The 21,687-nt window shown below is 39.4% G+C and overlaps 1 protein-coding gene across 1 annotated transcript in view; it reads left to right on the top strand.

Annotated features, from left to right (window-relative positions):
* Positions 1-21,687, top strand: part of myg1 (myg1 exonuclease) — a 49,944-nt gene that overhangs the window by 18,346 nt on the left and 9,911 nt on the right. Inside the window, exons 3-4 of the mRNA XM_053652731.1 lie at positions 843-1,002; positions 18,484-18,633. Of these exons, the coding sequence (XP_053508706.1) occupies positions 843-1,002; positions 18,484-18,633 (310 nt within the window). The remainder of the gene's footprint in view (positions 1-842; positions 1,003-18,483; positions 18,634-21,687) is intronic.

Below are 21,687 nucleotides of genomic sequence, written 5' to 3'. Positions count from 1 at the left end.
CTGGGAACAGACACAGACTCTACAGTATGTACTACAGGTGTTGAACTATTAATTGAATGTTGTTGTTGTAGGAAGATGTACTTACAGTAGACAGTCACTTGGTGTGTAACGCTTTGGAGATGTTGTCTGACAGCATCTCTGTCTGTCTGACTGTCTGACAGAGGCTGCTGGGCTGCAGGCCATCAGGACGAAACAACCTAGGACGCTCCCAGAACAGATTCCAGTTATTAACAAACAGCAGATTCTGTTCATTACACCAAGAAACTAACCAGTCATTCAAAGCAAGAAGTCTACAGAACTTTTCAGCTCCACGTCTGTATGAGGGTAGAGGTCTAGAGATGATGATCTTCATGGTGGGTGATCTGCCTCGTACTGTCTCGTTCAGGCTGGCGAAGTCCCTCTTCAGAACCTCTGTCTGCCACAGTCTGATGTCGTTTGCTTACTTTTGCTTACTGACTTTACATTACATTGTACAACTATACACAAACTACAAAGTTGAAAACTAGGATGATACATAGCCTCTTCATAGCCTCTTAAAACCCCCAGTGTTTTTTTTTTGTTGTTTTTTTTTTTTTTTTACTATTTTTTGTAGTTAAATGCTATTTCAACTTTTTGGATTTCTATGCCAAAATATATTTTTTATTGCGTTTATTAGGGATAAATTCACGCACTTAAAATCTGTATTCTTTGTTTTATATGTTTCTGTAAAGCTGCTTTGAGACAATGTTCACTGTTAAAATCACTATATAAATAAAAATTTAATTGAATTGAAATTTTAATGCCAATTAGAGCTCCTGGCAGTAAGACAAGATTGTGAATATGGCTCCTATTCTTTTCACCAGGTCCTTTGAGGAGACTTTCAACAGCTTATGCCCAGAGAAGCCATGGGTAACCAGACTGAGCTCAGCAGGTTTGGTTTATCTTCACTTTGGTCGTCGAATACTTTCTCATCTTACACACTTGGAGCAGGGCAACAGGCAGCTGGAGATCCTATATGATAAGGTTAATTTCTACAAGAAACATAATGTATAAAATTAAGTATTAGGCTCGATTTTGTACTTCATCATAAGAAAGCCTTGGACCTATAGATTTGGCTACAAAATGGAGGCATCTTTGGTAATTTAGGCATAGCATATTCAGACTTGAGGTAAGCATGCATAGTGAGGATTTAATACAAAAATTGTGCACATCAATATTCAGACCTCAAACGTAACTATTGACTTAAGCTCAATTTAGAAGTTGTGTGAGATTTATGCATGCAGGGCAGATTTTGCCTAATACAGAGGCCTGTCTATTATTTTCCATTCTAACCTTGGACTTAAATGCATTTTTCTTGACTTGAGCGAGTAGCAGCAGCATTTTCTGACCATTTGATGTATCTACAAATAAATATGACAAAATTCATTAATGGTATTAATAGTAAACAGAGACACTGTTTAGCTTTTCTATCTCCATAGGAAAAATTCTGCACCAACTAGTCCTGTACCATTTGACTCACACACACGGATCATACCTCAAATCGCTTGGAATTCTCAGGAAATGTGTGTGATTATTTTTCCTAGCATTCTTGTGTGCATATTAGGAAATTTCCGATGAAATATCCTCCATACACACTCACTGCGAAATTCAGTTGGAGGATGATAATACCCTCAACTCAGTGTGCAGAATTGCATTATGGGTACTTTAGTGATGTCATGTGCATGTTAACCCCCAACATTAGTGAGATCACAAAATTACCGCAAACTAGACATATGACATGACATAAAACGCTTGGCTGACTAATGGGAATTGTTACTGGTATTTTAGGGACGTCATGCCCACATGTTAACCAACAAAATATGTGGAATCTATGCTATCTTCACAGCTTCTGTGTGTATGAAGGTACTCATATCTTTGGAAAGCTAAGATTCTTGCAATTCGAGTGATTTAAACCATTTTGAGATACAATCACAAAAGCAGCTACAATCTGTCTGTTAGACCACTGACATACAAGCAAACACTTATGAAACAGAGGCAACTCACCTCATATGAAGCCTCATAGTAATCCACTGATCCATAACATCCTGACAAAAATAGTCTTGTTACACTTGCAAAGACCCAAACAATCCAAATATGTAAAATATTTAGTCCACCTTTCAAAAGAGACCAAAATCACGCATGTACACCAAATGGTTCAAGAAGCGCTTTAATTTTACTTTGGGTATGCCTTGGCTAGGTGTTTTAGGGCTTTACCTTATACAGAAAAAACACACTAACAAGATGTTTACGGGTTTGATTATATTTACAGATATCCCCTGTATCACAGAACACAAGAACTAGAAAATTACAGCCAAAAGCAGCACAGTGTGCCGTTCATTTCCTGCTGCGGGGGCTAGTAACTATTTCTTTTGAGTGCTCGAGTGCAACCATTTTACGTCATCGACTCAGAGTTAGGGTTGTCATGGTACCAAAATTTCAGTAGTCTGTACCAATAATAGTAAAATTCCACGGTACTCCGTAACAATTTTGGTACCAAAGCAAACACAAAAACATGCTAATTGAACAACAAAATATTTTATTAACAAAGTTCAATATCAATATAAATTATTTTTTTTAAATATCATTCTATATATTTCAAGTGCATCATTATTAAAGCTACTAGGACTTATCCAGACAAAAGTAGAAATGTTTTTCTGAGTGACTGATATTAAAAACATAAACAGTGCTAGCCACACATCTTATTTCTTACACATAAATTTCAGAAACTTAGGTCATCAAAAAGCCTCTGGTGTGTAAAATTAATAAACCCCATCACATAAAAATTAAAGCTTTAAATGATTAATAAGGACTCCTGACCGTATTATTGTTAAACACGAGTATGCTAAACATTAAATAAGCAAAAACGAGGATGTTTTCTTGCTATTATACACTCCAATTAAACTATGCTACAACATGCATAATGCAACCGCTACCATAATTTTAAACTCACCTGCTTGAACTGCTTGAATAAATTTGAACTGCTTGAATAAATTCTGCGGGTAAGCAGCCATTCTTCCTGAAAGCACGGTTAATCTATCCGCACATAAATTTTAGGGGTGTGGCTTTTACACACTTAGCGATAACAGCATCAAAAGCGGAAAACGAGCGTCTTCATAGTCTGGATTCTTTTTAATAATATGAAAGTGGTTAAGATGGCATGGATGACTATTACAAGTCAGAAAGGTCATATGTGACAGCCACAAAGGCATGTCTTATGTTAAAGAGGAATGTGAAACACAGAAAAATAAGTCCTCTGCATACTTACATCAGTCATCTCAGGCCAAACATGCCCATTTGTAGAGATACACAATGCAGAGGAAATAGCCCGACACCATCTTCAGCCCATAGCTCAGTGACTTCTGAAGTAAAGTGATGCAGTGCCAAAATGAGAAAACAGAAATGCTATTGAAAGAAACCTATTGTACCTTTATAAGGGCATTTGATCAGTCCATGGAGAATAAAACGGATGGCTAACAAGATAAGTTATACTATGTTGAACAGCGGAGAACATTATGACTTTGTTCACAGTTGTGAACATATGCGACCCAAGAAAGGCTACTGGGACATTAGTAGGCTATTCCAGCAACTCCATGCGGATTGCTACAGCCTATATGAACAAAGCACTTGAGTGACCACAGATCATAGCAGAAGTCATTAAATGCATATGCATTGTTTTTGATAAGGTGAAAAATAATATGAATGCCATTTAGTTAATGGATGAGATGGACAATCCGATTTACATAGAAAATTGTTTTCTCAAAACTTCCCAATATACTGAAAGAGTGGTGGAGAAACCAAGTCTTTGAGATACATGACAGGACAAGAAGAAGAGTCAGGTTTTCAAACTTGGTAGACTTCATCAATTGGTGAGCGAAAATTGCAAATCACCCACTCTTTGGAGACATCTTGGATGTCAGCTCCAAAAGTAGCAGTTTTGTTACAAGTGTCTCACCTGTTGGAGAACAAAGTGCTCAAGGTCTCAATGAGAAGAGACCCATTTCAATCAAACCAGCTGATGCATTTCAAAGTCCTTGTTTATTCTGTCAGAAGAGCCATGCCCCGGAGTCCTGTAACAAGATAAAAGAACAGACTCCTAAAGACAGATTTAAGTTCCTGAGGTTAAAAGGTCTTTGCTTTGGCTGCCTCACTCAAGGTCACCTGAGTAAGGACTGCAGAAAGAGAATGTAATGCCAATGTCCTGCAAAGCACCCAAGTATTCATGTAGTGAAGGAATTTCCAGTCATACCTGAAAAGAGTGAAGATACCGACACTGAAGTCACCATTGACGTCACAAGTGCCTTTGTATCGACAGAACATGGAATCAGTGGAGTTACTGGTGCAAGTAATGGAGAATGTATCCTGTCCATAGTACTGGTGAAAATAAAGTCCAAATGAAGTGAGTGACAAGGTAATTGAGAACTGTGCATTCATGGACCAAGGAAGCATGGCCACATTCTGCACCGAAGATCTCATGCATCAACTCACTGTTCAACATAGGAAGACAGAGCTCCTACTCACTACTATGGGGCAGGAAAATAAGGTGAACAGCAGTATCCTATTTGATCTGGAGGTAAGTGGCTTGGAAGAGGAGAACTACATTGAGTTACCACAGGTGTTTACTCAACAGAGCATACAAGTGAAAAAGGAAAACATACCTCAACAGAAGGATTTGAGCAGGTGGCATTACCATCATGAAGTATCAAACATATTGAAGCAGACATCGGCCTACTTATTGGTACCAATGTTTACAAGGCCGTTAAACCCTGAAAAGTAATGAATAGCAGAGACAGTACACCGTGAAAACAGCCCAAGGACTGGTCATCGATGGACCAATAAGAAGAGGCATCAATTCAGCTAATTGTGGGCTACTCAGTCAATCACATCTCCGTATCGAACATCAAGGATCTGTTGATTCAACAGTACAACATTGACTTCCCAGAACGAAGATGTGATGATAAAGCCGAGATGTCACATGTAGATCATCGGTTCTTGCATTCAGTTAAGAAGTCAGCCCAGCTAGTTGACTGTCACTATTGTATTGTATTGCCTTTGAAATACAAAGAGAAAAAGATGCCAAACAACAGGCCTGTAGCTGAACAATGCCTCAACAATCTCAAGAGAATGCTTTACAAAAATCCTGACTTCCACAATGAGATTAATGAGGGATCTTCTGGAGAAGGGCTATGCTGCCAGAATATCTGAAAAGCAGTTGGATCGCAGTGATCCTTCTTGTGGTGGCCAGAGGGTACGCTGAAATCAGATCCAGTGGAATACAAGGTGCATGTGCGCATCCTCCCATTGCTGTGCTTTATATATGTTGAGGAGAAGAGCTGAAGACAAAAGGGAGAGGACCACACCCCAGGCTCTTGAGACGGTCTTAAACAGCTTTCATGTGTATGACTGTTTGAGCTCGGTGGCATCGGACAACCATGCTGTTGCTCTCGCCAAAGACCTGAGGGTGTTTTGCCTCAGTGGAGGATTTCGTTTGACCAAGTGGACAAGAAACAGTAGAGTGTTACTGTTGTTGATCCTTGAGGAAGAGAAAGCTACCGAGGTCAAACATCTCGACTTTAACAACAGTCAGCTCCCAGTGGAGAGATCATTAGGCATACAATGGGGCAAAGACTCTGACACCTTCAAATTCATGATAGAGGTGAAAGAAAAGCCATCTACAAGAAGAGGACTCTTGTCGATTGTCAGCTCGCCATAATATATGTGAAAATTGACAAAATTTTAAAACAGTAGCTGAAGGTACATTTCAAGGAATCAATCTTTTGGTCAGACAGTGTCACGGTACTGAAGTACATGGAGAAGGACGCTGCTAGGTTCAAGATGTTTGTAGCTAACAGGGTCTCATTCATCATAGAAGCAACAAAATCTTCACAGTGGAAGTATGTGAACACTGCCCTCGAACCCCATGAAGCCTGATCTGCAGGGTTGTCAGCAGAGCACCTACTACCAAGCAAAATCTGGATTCAAGGGCCACAATTGTTGTTGAGGCCACAGTGTGAATGGTCAGGGCACCCAGACCAATCCAGTCATTCAACAGAAGATGACATTGAAGTCAAGAGGTCAGCCACAGTGTCCCTCATACAGACTTACAAGAACACAGATGAAATGAGTCTACTTGCTGAGCATTTCTCAAATTGGAACAAACTCAAAACTGCAACAGCTTGGCTCAAATACAAAGAGAGCTGTGAAAAATGGGCATTCACCATTTAGGATTTATCTAAGGCAGAATCAGCGTTAATTTGGCTCTGTTAGAAACAGAAATATGCAGAAGAAATCAGACCCTTACAGCAAGGTGAAGGTCATGTGAGGATGGATAGCCATATCTTTAAGTTGGATCCATATCTGCATGATGGCGTCTTGAGAGATAGAGGGCAGCTAAGCAGATCTGACGTGCCACAAGATGCCAAGCATCCAGCCATTTTGCACAAAGACTATTGGATTGCCATGCTCATCATCTGACACTTCCATTGAGAAACTGGACACTCGGGCAAAAAAAGAATGCGACAGAAGTACTGGATATATTCACTTTAGATGTAAATGATCTAATGTATAGCAGGTCTCGCTAAAGTGTCTTTTTCTGCATCACTAAAATGGTAGGAACAGTCAGTAAAAATGAAAAGTGTGAAAAGACATTAATAAATTCCTAATTTCAATAGGACCTTGCTCCATAGAAGCTATGAAATGCAAGGCACTCCAACCAAGTACAGCCCACACACAAACTGATTAGCTACATTTTTCAGCTGGAAAGTATTAGAATATTTAGCTTGGCATTTGGTATGATCTAATTATATTAATTTGATTAGTAGAACAAGCTTTTTGAGATATTTATTTTTTGGTATTTTTGTTTAGCTTGGGGAACAGAAACAGTCTCAGTGTAGTGGAACCTGAGTGACACCTCAAGGCAGTGAGCAGATAGTCAGGTTAGCCTTTTGGTCTGCTCTCTGTATTAACTAAGTATACTACAAAAATTGAGAACACCACCTCCCAGGGTGGGATGTATACTGCCTTAAAAGGCCAAGATTGGCCTTAAATGAAGCCCATTTATGTATAGCCCAAACTGTTTTCAAAGCACTTCCAAGGTTTTTTTCCAAGCACGTTTTCAAAGGACATCCAGTTCAGTGACCATAATCTGCTGTAAGATACATTGCCAGTAAGCCTGTCACGATAACTACTTTTTTGTACGATATATTATCCCAGAAATAATTGTGATAAATAATAGTTATTTTAAGACCATTTTATGCCACCAATAATAGCAAAGTTTTTGTGTTCTGATGAAAATATCCTTTAAATTTAGTCAGTATTTCACCATGTCATAATTATTAATTTTAGTCAATTTTACTCTGACTAAAATGGCATCAACTATTAGTCAATGACATTTTAGGAGACGAGAAAATGCCGCTCACCAGTAGGGCAGTTTTTTGGTTTCTTTTCGTCTGACCAACATCGGAACACCATTGTGTGTAAGCCTTGCAAAAAAACAAACAAAAACGTCCCAGCCAAGTATGGAGAAACAAGCTGCGAGAGACTTGTAGTGCGCATGCTCAGTGCTCTGCACATGTACAGTACATGTGACTCTGAACAGCGGGTGAGGAAGAAATGTGACATTTTGCAGCTTTTTGTGTTTTCTGTTAAAATGTCGGCTCTGGGTGTGTGTCCTCAGAGCGGGATCTGGAATCGTCAGACGTGGACCTCATCAGTGTTATCTGGAAGTAAGTGCTAAATTGAAAGCTTTATACGAGGCTAGTAGGGATGTCACGAGAACCGATAATACGGCACCAACATTCTTAAAACGTGACTGTACTTGTTTTCTGGAGCAGCGTTGGTACCAGTTCTTACGGGGGTACCGATGTTGCAATTCTTCCGGACCTGCAGGGGGCAGCAAATAGTGTTTTAGTCGGTCCACAAGTGGTGAAGATGAAGAACAACAATTACAAGCACATGGGAAAAACTACAGAAGTTTAGCTCTGCCGCGACTCGTTGAGAGGGAAGGTGGCATGGAAAATGAAATACTTTGCATTGGGGTGGATGACAACAAACATATAATTGATGCTGTGAAGCCAGTGTGCAACCGATGCAATCGTTCATTTCAAACAAAGCGAGGAAACATCTGGAATTTGGCGAAGCACCTGAAACACAGGCTCTATATTATGTTTGTTTGAAGCAGCTGGCATTGTTGCCATGAAACCAGCTAACGTTATGCTCCATGTAATGTTAGCAATAGCCAGTTATTTGTTAACGACGCTAACGCATTGCAATGACTGTTTACATGGACAGCAGAAATCTAATTATTGACCTTAATCTAAGTAAGACATTATTGTGATTAAGGTGTTTACATGAGTCGCTTTTAGAATACTCCTTTCATGTACCCGTTTTACATGTTATAGAACATAATTAGATTAACGGCACACGTCATTACATCGCCGCGCCACGCTGTCCGACGTCCCTCCAGAATTTCATGTATTAACATACAGTTCGTCTTTGTTATGGTACCGTATATATAGTTTTGGGTGTTTTTATTTTTAATTTTTACGAACACTTCAAGTGCGGTTAATTATTTGTCATGCTATACGTGCTAATAGACAACTGCTTGAAGCGATGGGCTGCGTCCCAAACCGCGTACTTGCCTACTATATAGTAGCCGAGATACATGTATTTCCCCTGCTATAGGCCTATAGTAGTTAAGTACGCGGTTTGGGACGCAGCCGTGCTCTCTTGTTTGCCATAAAACGGTGTTTTACATGTTTTTAAGGTGTTTACATGTCTGTAATACACCTCGATAATGCGACTAAAACTCCACGTCTTAATTCGATTTGTGTTTACTTCAAGCATGACCTTAATCGGATTAAGGTAATTAAAAATTGCTGTTTACATGGCAGTTTCTTAATCAGAGTATTGTCTTAATCAGGTTAATAGTGGATTATTGTTGTCCATGTAAACGCACTGATTGTTATAAACTACCTCCTAATGGGCCACCATGCATCGCCATTCAGCCCGTGTCCTGTCAGCTAAATGTAGCCTAATGTCACTAATAATTGTACAAATGTTCATGCTTTTAATAAATCTTTTTGGCCTGCCACCCTATCAGTGAATTTAAACTAATGCTTGCATTCAGAGTTTTGTGTGTGTGTGTGTGTGTGTGATCGCATCAGTTGTATAACTGCAGCGAACACCGGCTCCTTATCACGAACCCGTTGTTTCGACTACGGAATTGAAACAAACCCACTTGGATGCATCCAAGGTCCCACCACTGGCACCTCCTGGATTACATCATCATCAGACACAGCGACAGACGGGACGTTCACGTAACAAAGGCAATGTGCGGAGCTGAATGTTGGACAGACCATCGACTTTTGATCTCGAAAATGAATCTTTAGGTCAAGCTGCCAAGATGCCCGCAAGGTAAAAAGGTCAACAAATTTAATGATGACAACTCTCGATCACTTTTCGAGAACAAACTGAACACTAACTTAAATGCTATGCCAGCCCAAAATGGCAACATTAATGAACAGTGGTCGACTCTTCATGACGCTCTCTATTCAACTGCTTTCGACGCTCTCGGACCCAAGAAACGTGTGCACCAGGATTGGTTTGACGAAAACAGTGAGGATATTGCCAAACTACTCGACAGGAAACACCAGCTCTACAAAGCCTATCAATTGGACAAATCAACTGCACGGAAGAACGCTTTCAATGATATTCGCAGTGAAGTGCAATTTAAATTGCGACAGATGGAGAATTCCTGGCTACTGAAGAAAGCAGAAGAAATCCAAGGCTTCGCCAATAGTGGAGAAACAAAAAAAATTTTCAATGCCATCAAAACCCTTTAAGGACCTTTCGCCTGGCATCTCTGCTGTTTTTACTGTGTATCGTGTCACACTGGTATCGTGTAGATTCAGTATTGACCTACAATCGTCAAGCTTTGCTTAACATCAGAAGCCATACGGGAGCTCATCTGCGATGTTGTCCTACTCTGTATTCTTGTTTTCAATCCTCGTCCAGCCGACCCGCGGTGGAGTGCGCTCGCCGGCTACCTTCTGCTTTCCTCCTCTAAGGAAGCGCCGCAGGAAGAGAGGGAATCGTGCTGGTGTTCGAGTGAGAATCAGATGGACAATCGCTTCCTCCAGACAATCGATTGAGTTTCCCTTAAGCTTGGAAGGGCTCCACTTGACACGACGGTCATGGGATTACAGATGTGTTTTTCATCTGCCTATTTTCCCGGACTTCCTACATTCGTCCAATCGTTCTGCTCCTCCACGATTATGGATTCGTCAGAGAAGAGTGAACTGTTTAAATCTCCGACAACTGGAATTCGTTTCACCGGATCGGACCTCGCTACCTCAGTCTCCTATGAAGATGGCCCTGGTTAACGCTAGGTCCGTGTGCAACAAAACTTTCATTTTAAATGACTTTTCTACCAGACATAACCTGGATATTTTATTACTGACGGAGACCTGGGTTAGTCCTGGTGAGTCAACCGTCTTCGAGGAACTCTGTCCACCGAACTGTTGTTTTATTAGTACTCCAAGGTCTTCTGGTAAGGGCGGTGGGGTTGCTATGGTTTTTAAACAGTCACTGAACATTCGGAGAGTTTCTGTTGGGAGTTACTTGTCATTTGAGGTGCAGTGTGTTGTGTTGGAGTCGACGTCTTCCACGCTATTCTGTGCCTTGATCTATAGGCCACCTAACCCGGACAATGCCTTTTTAAGTGTTTTTTGTGATTTTTTAACTTCTATTGTTCCGTTGTATGATCGTTTGTTATTATCGGGTGATTTTTAATGTGCATGTCTGCTGCCCTGGTCGACCCTTGGTTACTGAATTTTGTAATATCTTGGATTCCTTTGGTTTTATTCAACACATAAATCAGGCAACTCATGTCCTTGGTCATACACTAGACCCCTTATATTGTCATATGGAACCGTTGTTGATGTTAATATTGAAGATGCTTCCTTCTCTGATCACAAGCCCACTGTTTTTAATGTCCCTGCTGCCAGCTCTGCCGTTATGACTAGGCCTTCAGGATATTATTCTCATTGTATTAATTCACTCACTGCCTCTCAGTTTAGTGAAAGTTTTCTAGCTAATGCTGTTGAAACATCTATCTTGAGTGCTGCAGAGTCTTCTTCTGGCCCTGATGATTTGATTGCCTTATTTTATACATTTTGCTCCAATATTTTAGACTCCATTGCCCCTTTTAAGCTGAAGCAACCAAATCGTAAATCTTATTACTGGCTCGACGATAATACTCGTTCTCTCAGACAGGCTTGTCGTAGAGCTGAGCGGAGATGGAAGCATGATCAGTTAACTGTGTCCTTCCAGATTTTTAAAGATTGTTTAAGTTTCAGAGTGCAGCAATGTCAGCTAGGTCAAGGTATTTCTCTGACTTAATTGCTACACACTGTCATAGACCAAAGATTTTATTCACCACGATAAATTAAATTATTAATCCGAGTTGCCAATTCCATGGGGAACCCTCGGCTGAACTTTGTGAGAAGTTTTTTAAATTTTTTGCTGATAAAGTAATTACTATTCGTTCTTCCTTCACTTTGCATTTATCAGACCTGTCCCCAGATTCACTGGCTTTACCAGTTTCATTTGATCAATTTGAACACGTTTCTCTAAAGGAACTGTGTGATCTGGTTAACCAGATGAAAATATCATCCACGCCACTTGATGCTGTTCCCGGTGTGCTTATGAAAGCAACCTTTTCTGAAATTGGCCCCAGTATCCAATTGTTGATAAATTCTTCTTTGGATGCAGGGGTGGTCCCAAATTGTTTTAAGCATGCTATTGTTCAACCATTGCTTAAGAAACAGGGTTTGGATGAAGGTTTCCTTAATAATTATCGGCCTGTCTCCAAGATACCATTTCTGTCAAAGCTGCTAGAGAAAGTAGCAGTTTCACTGCTTTTCATAGCACGGAGTCTGCTTTGTTAAAAGTGTCCAATGACATTTTCTAACAGTGGATGCTGGAAAAAACACTGTGTTGATGCTACTAGATCTTACAGCTGCCTTTGATATTGTAGACCATAACATACTTCTCTGGCGCTTAGAGCATCTGTTTGGTATCAAGGGCACTGCCCTACAATGGCTCAGCTCATATCTTAAGGACAGGTCTTTCTCGGTAGCGTTGGGTAATTTCTGATCTTCTTCTAGTCCTATTATTAGTGGTGTTCCTCAAGGCTCCATTTTGGGCCCACTTCTTTTTAATTTATATATGCGGCCGTTGGGGAATATTATTAGGGCTCACAATGTCACTTTTCATTTATATGCTGATGATACCCAGTTGTACATTCCTTTGAAAGCTGGTGACTCCATTCAGCCATTGTTGGACTGTCTGGATGACATTAAAAAATGGTTGACAAATAATTTCCTCCGACTTAATGAAGACAAAACTGAAATAATTGTTTTTGGCCCGCTGAGATTGAGAGATGGTCTCATTAATGAGCTCCATAAACACTTTCCCTCAATTTCTTCCCAGGTTCGGAACTTTGGCTTCATTCTGGACTCAGAATTATGCTTAACCAAGCAGATAAATTTGGTCGTTAAGACTAGTTTTTATCAACTACGGATTATTTCAAAACTCAAAACATTTTTGTCTTTCCAGGATTTGGAGAAGGTTATTCATGCTTTTATTACTTCTCGCTTAGATTACTGTAATTCATTATACTTGGGTCTTCCTCAGTCATCTCTGGCTCGTCTTCAGATGGTTCAGAATGCAGCTGCAAGGCTGTTGACCAGGGCAAAGAAGGTTGATCGTGTCACCCCAATTTTAGCATCGCTTCACTGGCTCCCAGTCCGTTTTAGGATTCAGTTTAAGGTTCTGATGTTTGTTTTTAAAACTCTTAATAATCAAGCTCCTTCGTATCTTGTGGATCTTCTTAATCCACATTCTTCAAACAGATGTCTAAGATCTTCTGATAGGTTTCTTCTGCATGTCTCTCTTTCCCGGTTAAAAACAAAGGGGGATAGAGATTTTGCTGTTGCTGGCCCCCGTCTATGAATTCAACTGCCACTGGACACCCGCCTTGCACCTTCTATTACTACTTATAAAAATAGGCTTAAAACATATCTCTTCTACCAGGCTTTTTGATCAAATTTTTAATTGTTTAAACAAATTTTTTATTGATTTTTTCTATTGTCTATTGTCTGCTTTTATTTGGTCTAATTCTGTTTCTATTTTACTTTCTGTACTCTGTTCAGCACTTTGGTCAGCGTTGCTGTGTGAAATGTGCTATACAAATAAATTTTACTTACTTACTTACCTCAACCTATAGGCACGTCACCCCTTCTCGGTGCAGACCGGTCAACTCTCATCACAGAAAAGTCACATACCAACCATCCATCAGTTATCAGTATGGATGCATTGGAAAGGCTGCCACAGGTGGACATCAACAATTCCTTGGATCTCCTCCCTTCCATGGAAGAAACTCAAAAAGCTATTATAGCAACTAGCTATCAAACGGAAAGGCGCCAGGCTCCGATGCGATTCCTGTGGAGATATACAAAAGTGCCGGCGCTCAACTTCTCCAGCAACTGACTCTCTTTTTTCAAGAAATCTGGATGCAAGGCCGGATTCCTCAGGATTTTAAAGACACAACTATTGTTCACTTATACAAGAAGAAAGGAAATCATCAAATTTGTGACAATCACAGAGGAATCTCACTTCTGAATATCGCCGGTAAAATTGTAGCAAGGATTCTTCTTAACCGTCTTACCACCAATCTGGAAGCAGGTCTTCTGCCGGAAACACAATGCGGCTTCCACAAAGAGCGGAGCACCGTGGACATGAACTTCGCATCGTCCGAGTATTTCACGACAGCATGCTTGCCCGTGTCATCAACAATGGTGTCATATCAGACCCTTTTTCAGTCACTACCGGAGTCAAACAAGGATGTGTTCTTGCTCCAACACTCTTTAGTCTCATTTTCTCCGCCATGTTGTGGGATGCATACAGGGACGAGGACCCTGGCATTGAACTCCAATACTGCATTGACAGTAAACTGTTCAATCTGCGAAGGCTTCAAGCAGTGACCAAGGTTTCCTTTCAGTATGTGCGTGAACTGCTGTTTGCAGACGACTGTGCCCTCAATGCCACCACCGCGATAGACATGCAAAGAAGCCTGGATTTGTTCTCTGCCACCTGCATTTCACCTTCTACAGTGCACAATATAATTAAAAGTTTCCAGGAATCTGGTCAAATCTTGGTGTGTAAAGGGCATGGACGAAAACCACTTCTGAATGCGCGTGATCTCCGATCCCTCAGACATCACAGTCTTAAAAACCGTCATGAGTCTGTAATGGATATCCTGTCATGGGCTCGGGAATACATGGTTCACCTGGTAAACTTTTCAGTCAACACCATTCGCCGCTGCATCCATAGATGCAAGTTAAGGCTTTACTATGCAAAGCAGGAGCCGTACATCAACACAGTCCAGAAGCGCTGCCAACTTCTCTGGGCTTGGTCTCACCTGAGATGGACAGTAGCACAGTGGAGTCGTGTTTTGTGGTCCAACGAGTCAAAATTTCAAATAGCTCTTAGACAAAATAGCCGTCGTGTTACCCAGGCCAAAGACGAAAAGGAACATCCAAGCTGTTATCAGCGCCAGGTCCAAAAGTCAGCACCTGTCATGGTATGAGGGTGTGTCAGTGCCCATGGTATGGGTAAGTTGCACATCTTTGAGAGCATCTTTAATGCAGAAAGATATGTACACATTTTGTAGCAACATATGCTGCTGTCCAGTGCAGGACAACACCAGACCACATTCCGCCCGGATTACAAGCACATGGTGAGTGCAGAGTGCAGGTGCTAGCATGGGCTGTCTACAGTCCTGACCTGTCTCCCATTGAGAATGTGTGGCATATTATGGAGCGCAAAATAAAGCAACGAAGACTCCATACAGTTGCACAGCTGAAGAAATGCATAATGGATGAATGGGGGAAATTCTGCTTGCTAAACTTAACCAACTGGTGTCTTCACTCAGCATCCAAACGCTTAATAAGTGTTATTAAAAGAAAAGGTGATGTTACACAGTGGTAAACAGTCGACTGTCCCAACTCTCTCGGAGTATGTTGCAGTCATCAGATTTGAAATGAGTGTATACTTTCAAAAATAAATTAAACTCACACATCAAAATAAAACATAAAATAATGTGTTAATAATGTGTTTTCAACATAGTAACCCTGTACTGAATTGAATTTTCAAATGAGTCTTTTGGGGGGTTTTTTTGCATTTTCCATACTGTCCCAACTTTTTCGGAATTGGGGTTGTATCAACAAAAACATGTGAAAACTGCCCTTGTTGTGAAAACCTGATCTCCTGGAAAAAAAATATTATAACCCCATGTCCAAAAACGTTGGGATGCTGTGTAAAATGTAAATAAAAACAGAATGCAATGATTTGCGAATATCATAAACCCATGTGTTATTCACAATAAAACACAGAAAACATCTCAAATATTTAAATCTAGTACATGTACCATTTTAAAAAAAAATAAGGTCATTTTGAATTTGATGGCTGCAACACGTCTCAAAAAAGTTGGGACGGGGCAACAAAAGGATGGAAAAGTAAGTGTTACTAAAAAGAAACAGCAGGAGGTTTCTTGGGAACAGGTCAGTAAGATGATTGGGTATAAAAAGAGTATCTTAGAGAGGCAGAGTCTTTCAGAAGTAAAGATGGGCAGAGATTCACCAATCTGCGAAAAACTGCATCTGCAATTTTTGGAACAATTTCAGAATAATGTTCCTCAATGTAAAATTGCGAAGACTATGAATATCTCATCACCTACAATACATAATGTCTGCAAAATATTCTGAGAATCTGGAGAAATCTCTGTGTGCAAGGGACAAGGGTGAAAATCAATACTGCATGCCCGTGATCTTCGGGCCCTCAGGTGGCACTGCATTAAAAACAGGCCTGATTCTGTAATGGAAATCACTGCATGGGCTTAGAAACACCTCCAGAACTCATTGTCTGTGAACACAGTTCGCCGTGCCATCCACAAATGCTGGTTAAAGCTCTGTCATGCAAAGAAGAATCCATATTTGAACATGATCCAGAAACGCCGCCATCGTCTCTTGGCCAAAGCTCATTTAAAATGGACCGAGGCAAAGTGGAAAACTGTTCTGTGGTCAAACGAATCGAAATTTGAAATTCTTTCTGGAAACATTGGATGCCGCTTCCTCTATATTAAAGAGGACTAAAGAGTAGAGTGACCATCTGGCTTTTTATCAGCACTCAGTTCAAAAGTCTGCATCTCTGATGGTATGGGGTGCATTAGTGCCTGTGGAATGGGCAGCTTGCACATCTGGAAAGGCACCATCAATGCTGAAAGGTATATACAGGTTTTAGAGCAACAAATGATTCCATCCCATCTTTACTTCTGCGAGACTCTTCCTCTCTAAGATGATCTTTTTTATATTTGTTGCCAATTAACCTAATTAGTTGCAAAATGTTGCTCCAGCGGTTTCTTTTTAGTAACACTTACTTTTCCAGCCTTTTGTTGTCCCCGTCCCAACTTTTTTGAGACATGTTGCGGCCAAAATTGGTTTATTTTTTTCTTAAAATGGTACATTTACTCAATGTAAACATTTGATATGTTTTCTATGTTCTATTGTGGATAACGTATGGGATTTGCAAATCATTGTTTTTATTTACATTTATTTACATTTTACACAATATCCCAAGTTTTTTGGAATTGGGGTTGTACCATGAGGACACTATTGTAATACAATATTGTAAATTCTTTATGCTTTAGTAATTCATTGTCTGTTTTCGTGTGCTGTTATGGAACGAGCATGTTCATGACGTCACCATTCTACCTAGCACTTTACTTCACCTTACTAGCACCTTATGTTCAAATTCACTTGTGCATTCGTGTTATTTTGTGTAGAAGCAAGTTGTAATATTACATTTATATTGTGTATACATCTCATTAATCTTATGTGTATAGGATGCATTTGCATGAGTTTAATAACCCACTAGTTACTTTACCGGTGTTCATTCACTGGTCAGCTTTGGCTCACGCAACTTAAGTGGGTCAATCCCTGACATTATTGACTATGACTGGATTATTTGAAACACTTGAACTATTCTTGCTAGATTTTTCTTCTACAGAAAACACTGTTAGTGCATTGTTAATATCTTGTGAGCCTTTTTTTCCACCAGTATGTTTTCATTAAAATTGGTGCTAGTGCTTGCTACACATTAAATTCCAATCCACAGTTTTTGCATTTTTATCTTAAATTCAAAGTTTGAATTTTAATTTGACAGTCCTAAAGCAGATGAGAGGACAAACAGCACGAATGGCTAGTGGTATGGTATGGCGAATGATAGTCTCCCTTATGTGTCACACCTGTTTTCAGTTTACCTTTAATTAGTTTGTATATTACTGGCACCCTATCCAGGATGTACCCCGCCTTGTGCCCGATGCTCTCTGGGATAGGCTCCAGGTTCCCCGTGACCCTGAAAAGGAGTAAGCGGTAGAAGATGGATGGATGGATGGATGGATGGATGGATAGTTTGTATATTTATACTCTTATGTCTCTGTGTTCAGTTCTAAGTAATGTTCAGTGTTTTGCTGTGTCTTTTGTTTCATGATGTTATTCTCCAAATTATTGATCTAGTCCATTTTCTTGTTTGTGTATTTTGTATTATCCATGCGTTTGCTGATAGCTTGACCTTGGCCTGTGTTCTATTTACTGATTTTGACTCGATTTGGATTTGTCTGCTTGCCTCTCAAATAAAATGCTTAAAGTGCATTTGTATCCGTCTATACTTGCTGAATATGATATGGTGACGATCATTCTTATGCAAACAAACACGCATGTAAACACAATGGGCAATATTGAGGTCGGCAAAAATTATCGAGGTTATTTCCATATATCGTACCATAAATTGATAAAGTAATTCTCATGACCGGCCTAATTGCCACACCACATTGAGATGGGGCCAGACCATACTATAGCCTTGGCTTTGTGATCAAGTTGTAACCCATTTATCCCACTGTGTAATGCCGGAGTTGTGGATCCCTGTCTTTGCTTAAGGCACACCGAACTTCCTCTACTTAATCTTTGCTCCTTTTACTGGTCTTCTCTAACATCTGGATGAGCACCTTTAATGCTACAATATTCTCCATCTGAATGTATATTAGTCTAAACTCCTCACAAGTAAAACTATTATTAATGACAGAAGAAGAATGCCTAAACATATTGCATGCAATAGGCTGATTAAAATAAAAATTGGCCATATTGAAATATTAAGTATACAGTTACTGTTATTCCAGAATTTTGGAATTTCAGGTTATTCCTAACAGCTTATCTTTTTGTTAGAGTTCTATAGAAACTACTTTAGTGACTGGAAAATTTCAGATGTTTTTGTTGAAAAAATTAAAATATGCTTAATTATCTTGCAATCCTGCTGACTTTTTTTTCTTCCTTTTTTTTTTTCTTCTTTCAGATGTATGAGAACTTTGTGGAGGAAGTAGATGCTGTGGATAATGGGATTTCTCAGTATGATGGAGAGGCACGTTATACTGTTGGCACCACTCTTAGTGCTCGTGTCAGTCATCTTAACCCATGGTGGAACAGTGACTGCCAGGACACACAGGTTAGCAAGGAAAATGGAAAATCCCTTTCACGTTTTCAACGTTCTGTTAACATTTCATTTAAACCTGCTGTCCGATGTGAGTCTACTCAATTTCCACAATACAAACAGCATTAGTCTATTGTTTTAACTGTAAACATGTTTCCCTCAACTCATTTAGATTGTTATGATATATAAATGCTAGAAAATTAAGGAAATACCATGCAACACTGTAACAGGGACCAAGGAATTTAAATTTTAGTTTGTTTGAATATTTCTATTAAGGTGTATGTTAGCTTCCATACAGAAACAATATTATTTCCAAAGTATGGGTTTCTTGTGAAAACAGTGGTAGCTGTGTGTTTTAAATGAACTCTATGGCATTAATCTAAAATAGAGAGGGGGCACCGTTTCATTAATTAGTACAGGTAGTTTTACGCTACTAAACACCAGACAAAACACCAGATATATGTCACATCAGTGATGGAATCTGCCAGTTCGATTTCTGACTGTGGCATGATGTGGCTGCAAAGAAAAGGCTCACCTCTCTGTCAGGTTGTAGCTTTCAGTGGGACCACAATGTGAGGACAGTTCACATCGCTCTCATTTTCACATCAGTGTGTTTGTCTTGCTTTTCCTGCACGTTCCTTTCACTTTCAACATTGTTGCAAGGCTGGACCTTCGTGACTTATGATGCCAGCTGAACTGCACCAAGATCAAGCCGTAAACTTCATACTGTGTATGCATGTAGACAAACTCAGCATATTGCATTGGCAGTCATTCAGAGTAGGTCCATGACCAAACAATCTGCAAACTGTATGCACAAGGACAACTCTTCTAAAGGCTACATAGCCGTTCATTCATTTTGTTCATGCAATTTGTCTAAGCTTTCTGATGCTAAAACAGCTACCTTAGGCAGTTAGCTGCTAACTGTTTGCATCAAGCTAGCGTTAGCTTAGCCTAACAACCTAGAATATTACACTGAACATTGAGTATTTAACATTATTGTAGACAACTAATTATATGAGTAGAAGCTTTGATTATGCATCAACACAGAGAAGCCTCTCTCTGTCTCTCTCTTAGTTAAGTAGTTAACTAGTGTTGCTCTATTTCCTTGTATTTCATCAAATCTCATTTTATTTAACGTGTATTCCCTTGTAGTGGTTATAACTTGATTGTGGTTAGAACTATGATTTTGCAAGAAGTCAAACTAATCAAAATTAAAACTTCAGAAACCAAGTTATTATTTAATTTTTATTTACCTGTGGTTTTAATTAAATGTAATTTAACTAAAATTATACATTATAATGGGGGCTATACATTTGTATGTTAGGGGTGTAATCATATACAAATGTATTATTCAGATTGAATGTCTAATGCATACTAAATGGATACAAAAACAGAGCCAAACTGTACATGGATTATCCTTTTTTTTTGCTGTGTATGTGTTTTTCCAGACTAGAAATTTTTACTTAAATAAACAAACAAACTTGTTTTTAACACTACTGAATCTGTGACACAGTAGCTCATGGAGGTGGTTGTATCCCTCAGAAATGCTCTCACCAAAACCCTAATGAAACAAGAGACAATGAAAACCAGCCCAAGGGTCTGGGATGCCCCCAGCCGCTCAATCACTAAGTATTAGGAGTGACTATTACTCTTATCAAAACGAAGGATGTATAGACAGGGAAAGTAGGCCAGGTAAGTGCAGTATAGATCAGAGGATAGGAAACTCCAAAGATGGGGAAAGAGATGCAGCGTTGCGTGCCTCAGTGGAACTGTGGTCAGAGATACAGAGGCTGAAGCACACAATAGCTTAGATGTCCAAGAGTTCAGTCAGTCAGTGACAAAGGACTGCAAGGAACACCAAAGCAGTGACAAAGATTGTCCTCAATCACTTGCCACTACCTTTGAAAGATGTTCTTGACCTTATTCTCTGACTCTATTCTGATATATTTGTAGCACAAAATATTCAAAGCACAATAGAGAATGTGAAGTTGACGTCACGCCGTGTTGAATTTTGGGTAACATGCCATCTTATGAGGATCCCGCTTCCCTTCTGCATTGAGTTTGAGGCAAGTGTTTTGGTTTTCTGTCATGACTCGGTAAACAAAATAGCCATGGTACGTCAATTCTGCTGCATCAAGAACTGCAACAGTAAGTCGCACAATAGTTCTTGGAGAAAAACTGGACGATGGAATAAGTTTATTTTTTTAACTTTTCTGCATGTAAACCCCTATAAAACACAAAGGGAAGCAGATCGAGGAGGTGACGAGAAGATGCAGGATGGCATGGGTTTACATTTTTTTTTACATGCCTTGTTTTATATTGTTTGTAAAGTACCTTTTTTCAATATTTGAACAAAATACAAAGACTTTAAATGACTTTCTAGTTTCTTTTCTTCTTTCTTATTATTTGTACACTCAAAACAGGTGTAACAGGGCATAGAGGAAAAAAATATATAGTACAATAAAAACAATATAATATATAAAAATGAAAATTGGACACAGAGTGAAAAAACAATATAATACGATTAAAAACTAGCCATTCATGTTCAATGGGCTGATGAAACTTCACCAGAGGAGTTTGACAGCCCAAGCCTTCAGAGGAACCTCACTTAGGCGCTGGGAGTGCATGACCTGTTGCATGACAGAAATATAATGTAAAGTATAATATAAATAGTAGATATTTATAATAAATAATAAATAATAAAATATATTTATAAAATATGTAAATATTATAAAGTTGAAAAACCCATGTTATTTCAACAAGGTCAAAGATCATAGCAGATTTTTTTTTATGAATAATGTGGCTGATTATACCCCCTGCACATTAGTTAATTATTAAAAAAAAAATGTGTTTTTTTAAAAAAAGTTTTTTCGTTTTAATAATTGGTTCAAAGTGAGACCTTACCTTTGTGAGTATGACTGCTTTCGCAGTTTGCCGGCTTGTGACTCTGGAGATCTTGCACCCAGCCACTGCAAAACTGTCCATGAGCTTCTAGTGATGTTTATAACATTTAAACTCGCACAAAGTGTGAGTACTAAGTCCAAAAACAATATAGTTAACAATGTCTGA

This window comes from Ictalurus furcatus, chromosome 21 (assembly GCF_023375685.1).
Source record: "Ictalurus furcatus strain D&B chromosome 21, Billie_1.0, whole genome shotgun sequence".
Taxonomy (NCBI): Eukaryota; Metazoa; Chordata; class Actinopteri; order Siluriformes; family Ictaluridae; genus Ictalurus; species Ictalurus furcatus.
Note: the sequence above shows the minus strand (reverse complement) of the source record. Positions and strands in the feature narration are given on the sequence as shown.